Raw genomic sequence first — 5,649 nt, 5'->3', positions numbered from 1 at the left:
CCATTTTCTAATCCGCTTATTCTCACAAGGGTCGTGGGAGGTGCTGGAGCCTATCACAGCCGTCTTCGGGCAGTAGACGGGGGATACCCTGAACCGGTTGCCTGCCAATCGCAGGGTACACAGAGACGAACAACCATTCGCGCTCACACTCACACATAGGGACAGTTTAAGAGTGTTCAATCAGCCTGCCATGCATGTTTTTAGAATGTGGGAGGAAACCGGAGCACCTGGAGAAAACCCGCTTGGGATATTAGCAAAAAAAGAAGGAACTTTTCAGAACTGACAAATTCACCCTTTACGCTGCAAAATATGATCACCCATGTTGGGACAAAGCTATAACTTTTAGTCAAAACTGAAGGAGGCAATTTTTGAAAGTCAGCACGGTGTACTAGTGGCTAGCATGTCTGCCTCACATTCTGAGGTTTGGGGGTTCCAATCCTGGGTCCGACCTTCCTGTGTGAGAATTTGCATGTTTTCCACGCGCTTGCGTGGGATTTTTATGGTTACTCCAGTTTCCTCCCAGACAGGTGACAATGTGAGAGGAAATGTTTTTTTCTCTGAAAATGAGTCCTGTGATTGGATTGTGATCAATGCAGGGTGTAAAATGTGCTGGGACAGGCTCTAATTCACCGTGACCCTCTTGAAGATAAGTAGTATAGAATTAATGAATGGATGGATGGGACAGTTTTTAGCTATGACTGATGTCTAAGTATTGTTTGAAGCACACAAAACGTGAACAGAATTTATCATAATGTTATCTGCACACCATGACAGCTTTATCTGTGACACAAGGTGGCATTTGCTTCAGCACAGAGACCAGAATATGTACACAGACAAAAAAAAAAAAAAAAAAAAACTCCATTAAGACAATAGTTATCCCCAAACAGTGAGCCATGGCACATACATCAGAAAACAAGAAATTGTCCATTTTCACTTAATCGGTCAATTTATTTAATTCAAAAAACAAAACAAAAAACAATCTTTGCCAGTGATATATAGCGACAGGAAGGACAATTAAATGCTCTTCCACTAGATGGCAGAAAGTACATCAAGAACTTTTGTGACAGTGGTGTGGTGAGAATTTTTTTCCAATGTAAAACATGTGCCTTGGCTTAATAAAGGTTGGGAAACATTGAACTACACGGTCAAAACAGGATAATCATCAACTTAATTCAACAAATCAAAAAGCCAAAGCCCAATACCAACAACACAGAGGAGCAAAAAAAAAAAAAAAAAGCTCAAGTATGACAAGCTTCAGAGAGTAGCGCTGTCTCTGCTCGGGGAAGGATAAGGGGTGTACATATCTTACAGTACATCTTTGCGTTACATTGCACACTCCGTCTGTCAGCTCTCTCACTGCAGATGGCTTCGCAACTCGATGCACCCTCTTCAGCCTCGCCACGCTCTGGCCGCCATCAACCAGATATCACTCGAGCCGGGACCGCTCTGTCAGTCTGGCAGGGCAAGTCTGCTCACACCACCCACTCTGGTGGCATCTTTCACCTCTACTCGTGTCCGAGGGGCACGACGTGTATCGCGTTTGTCACAGATACCAAAAGACAGTTTGCCTTCCATTGCTTTGAGTCACTTGAAGGTGGAGAGTCATGAAGGAGGATGGAATCTAAAGTGACCGGCGGGTGGTTCGGGTGTGTGAGACATATTCTGGACATGACGACACGGATCCAGTATTTTCATCACATCCTCTTCAGCTCCCATCATTTGAATCATCTCCACTTGTACGAGGCAGCAAAGTTGGAATCCGAGGTCAAGTGGAGAGAGAGAAAACGTGGCATTGCAGCATGATCTCAGGTGACGTACACGTGGAAACCAGCGTTAGGGGGAGGGTGGCATTACTGGTAGCCCACTGGGCTGTCCATGAGTGGGCTGGAGCAGGAAGTGTCGGGGGGGTCTTGGAGCTGAGTCTCATGGGTCTGGGTGTGCTCTTCCTCTCCCTCCTCCTCTTCTTCTGTTGGGCCATGGGCTGAACTCTGGGAGCAGGCCATGGCGCCATAGTTGTGGTGGGCCGGGGAGGGCATGGGGGTCAACGCGAGCTCTGGCTCCAACAGTACGGATGCCACAAACAGCTGAAGGGATAACAATGTATACAGTAATTGTGTTACTCAGTCGATCGGGTCATGCGGTTCAAAGAATTTTCAGTATGGTGTGACTTCCTGAGTGCAACCGAATCCCTTCCGTGACGGTTAGTTGGCTCCCATGTTGTTCCCAATTCAGAACTCTTTTATATACAGTACATCCACTTAACTATAATACATATGCTTCCTGTGGCCATCATAAACCCTTCAGAACTGTACAGGCAATGTTTCGATGTTTGAACATTCCTAACTATAATTTGGCAAAATATAAGTGCATACTGCACAGTGACTTTCTGAACACCCATATGTGGAGAAGTTAATCACCGTGCAATATGAAACGAATACAAATTAGGTAAAACTACTTACGTAACCTTAGTGAGATGTCTGACTGACAATAAGGAAGAGGGAATAGGATATTTGCAGAACAATTTTGTCACATAGTGGCAAGTATTGGTGAAATCAAGTGTGGTACGCTCAGTGATTTCTTACAAACTCTTTCAAAAAAATGTTTGCGGCAAAGGTTTGAACGGCAAGTTTTGTTTGACTTTCGAGGCATATTTGCTTGAACTCCAAATCTACTTTTGGGGCCTTTGGACTTTGGAGGATCAACAGTATAAGTTAAAATAAAAGACCTCAAAAATAAAATAGCTCTAACAGGTCAACAAAAAGCAGGAACACTGTCATACTTTAATCTATCATTGACACAGTTTCAACAGAAAGCTTTCGAACCTGTGGAGTGCCGCAAGGCTCAATTCATTGACTTCCAAGGTTTAAAATTTGCATGCTGGTATTAACCAACATCATGAAATATTCTATTGCTTTAAATCCACGTGTGGGTAGAGAATAGACAGATTACATCACCTTACAAAGGCAGTAAAAGTAAAACTATTTTGTTTGTATTTTAGATAGCATGTTGCTATTAAGAAATTAGGACTGGTTTATCGTCAGAATAAGTTTAGTTTTTTGGTACATTTTTGACACAGTACATGATGTCACATCAGAACTGTGATGTGTTGTGGTTGACTGGGGCTGAGAACATTTTATACTCTGCATGAAATCACTTCACATTATGTCATGTGATGAAATGCATTCCAATGTAATAGTAGGGTGTCAAGTTTTTGGGGACATACTGAGTATACAGTATTTGTCTGTTTTAGCTTGTGAAGCTGTCAAAACACAAATATTAAGTGTTCCAATTCAACACACAAATCTTGTGGACTATTTTCAGTCAACCATCAAAATGAACAATTTACAGGTAAAAATGAATCACATGTTGTTAATACAATTTAAAAACACGGCAAACTGTAAATTAGACTAGGCGATAGTAGCAAAAATTGTACGTTACATTGGAAGCGGTGGTTGAAGTAACTGTAGTCCTTTCTGCATCAGGGAGTGTTCGCTCTGCTGGTTGATTGGACATCTGAAATCAACACAAATGTATCATGGCAAACTGAGACGCATTAAAAATAATGATCCATTTATCAAAGGTGTGAAGTTGAAGTCTGATCAGGCTGACCTGGTAGCTGGTTGACTTGTTTGGTTGCTTTTTAAGGCACAAGCGGAAAAAGGAAACGGCAATGGAGGAAAGCAGTGACACCAAAGTAAACAAAGTTATGGGATGCACTGCACCTGTAAAGGCAGCAGGCAATAATTCATCACGTCAACAAGGACTCACGGCCCAATCGCAGGTATTAATGAGGGAACGGGATTAAAATGAAGCGGTACCTAATCTGAGTATGGAGAAGAAGAGCAGCCAGAAGATACAGAGGATGGGCGCCAAGATGACCTGATGGATGGCGGCTGTATGGATGTGCTGGTTGAGCTTGGTGGGAACATATGCATAGTAGATGTTGTAGCGGTCAACCATGTGCTTCAAGATCACATAGAGCAGACCTGAAGAGGGACAGAAACGCAGATTTGATCAACATTAGACCTTCTACTCCAATCACATCCAGCACACACATTGACAAAGATATAAGCGTCTGAACGCGCAAAATAAGATTTTTTTAAATCACTGCCAAATTCACACATGACAGCCTCTGACTCCGTACGCACAGCAAAGTTCAATAACTTTAATGGAGACACAATAAAGTGATTTGTTTTTCAATAATAGAAACACATTTAGGGCAGCAGTGTGATTGCATTGACAAAACAATATTCAATCTTAAAATTTTAGGGTGTTCACTCCAAGACCGTAGCGCCAATAGTTGTAATTATTACAAGCACCTGGTGTATTGTCTTTTCTTGTATTGAATTATTAATAAGTGTTGCATTATATGTTTTCAAAACAACTATATCTTCTACTAGACAAAAAACGTATAAGTAGCACTGTCAAGAACAATTGTTGCTTGTATGTACCAAAACAGTATACTTGGGTGGCAAGTAATGACGAATTTTCAATTCATTCTGTTGACCGAACTCTCTGAAAGCATCACATCATATCTCCCTGTTGAATGGAACATTCATCATGTAGTATGCACAGGTTTTAGGGTAAATATCATCACCCTAATTACTCTTGAGGGGTTATGCACTAGCTCTGGAATGGCAGGCCGAAGACGAGAGTGAGGTTAGGGATTCACACACACAGAGTAAAGAGAAGGTGCGAGACTATGTGATGCTTAGTGTGTGTCACTCACCAAAGGGTGTAATAATCGGACAAGTGATGCTGTAGGTCACACTGACAGCAAAGATACACATGGTCCAGGCGTACTCCAGGCCAAATTGAAACTCATAGGTTTGAGTCTGCATACATATGCACAATAGAACTTGACCACGATCTGAAAAACTCGGTAAAGCTTCGAGAAGAGGCAACCAGCTCACCCGCTTGACATGAATACGCTCAGCCTGAGACTTTGCGAAGCAGAGGCGGAGGCCATACACTGTCAGCGCTGGGATACGGAGCAGTTCCATTGCTGTGCCGATCAGCGCGGAAGTGATCACGTAGTTTACAAAGAATGCACCGTTGTCAGGGAGAAAGACACACCTGTGCATACAGAAAGATGAAATTGTCACTGATTCTTAAGAAAGACATATTTGAACACACACACACACACACACACACACACACACACACACACACACAGGTAGAGAGAGAGAGAGAGAGAGAGAGAGAGAGAGAGAGAGAGAGAGAGAGAAAGAAAGAACATGTTTTGCATCTTACTGGAATTTGACTTCCTTTTCATCAAGAAAGTTGACATCAAAAAGCCAAGTGAAGAACAGGTCCAGACTACAGAGTAAACATAATACAAAGTAAACAGCGGTTACATCTACAGTGTCATGTTTTTTGCATCAAATGTTCATATGTGTTTCTGTGGGCGCACCTGGACAGACCAAGCGAGGGCAGGATGAGGACCATAAAAACTAGTAGTAAAAAGCACTTGTGCATTGTGACCTGGTTCTCGTTGGATCTGAGGATACCAAAGAAATGACAAGGGCATCACTGTGCAATACAGACATAGTACGTACACTTCAATAGCCACCTTAGCAATTGCATTAGAAAACTGTGGATAACGTTCCTTTGAGAGTAATATTGCACTGCATGCATCAATACAGTAAA

The 5,649-nt window shown here is 42.4% G+C and overlaps 1 protein-coding gene across 2 annotated transcripts in view; it reads right to left on the bottom strand.

Moving 5' to 3' along the window:
* Nucleotides 1-783: 783 nt before the first annotated feature.
* tmem63c (transmembrane protein 63C) overlaps nt 784-5,649 on the bottom strand; it is a 22,481-nt gene continuing 17,615 nt past the window's right edge. For both annotated transcript variants that reach the window (XM_019865506.1, XM_019865507.1), the window contains 8 exons: nt 5,414-5,500; nt 5,254-5,319; nt 4,914-5,076; nt 4,730-4,835; nt 3,819-3,986; nt 3,610-3,722; nt 3,439-3,513; nt 784-2,084 (listed from right to left, as the gene is read on the bottom strand). In XM_019865506.1, coding sequence (XP_019721065.1) covers nt 1,851-2,084; nt 3,439-3,513; nt 3,610-3,722; nt 3,819-3,986; nt 4,730-4,835; nt 4,914-5,076; nt 5,254-5,319; nt 5,414-5,500 — 1,012 coding nt within the window. In that variant the 3' untranslated portion in view covers nt 784-1,850. The remainder of the gene's footprint in view (nt 2,085-3,438; nt 3,514-3,609; nt 3,723-3,818; nt 3,987-4,729; nt 4,836-4,913; nt 5,077-5,253; nt 5,320-5,413; nt 5,501-5,649) is intronic.

The sequence above is a fragment of the Hippocampus comes genome, unplaced genomic scaffold (genome assembly GCF_001891065.2).
Source record: "Hippocampus comes isolate QL1 unplaced genomic scaffold, H_comes_QL1_v1.1 scaffold443, whole genome shotgun sequence".
Taxonomy (NCBI): domain Eukaryota; kingdom Metazoa; phylum Chordata; class Actinopteri; order Syngnathiformes; family Syngnathidae; genus Hippocampus; species Hippocampus comes.
Note: the sequence above shows the minus strand (reverse complement) of the source record. Positions and strands in the feature narration are given on the sequence as shown.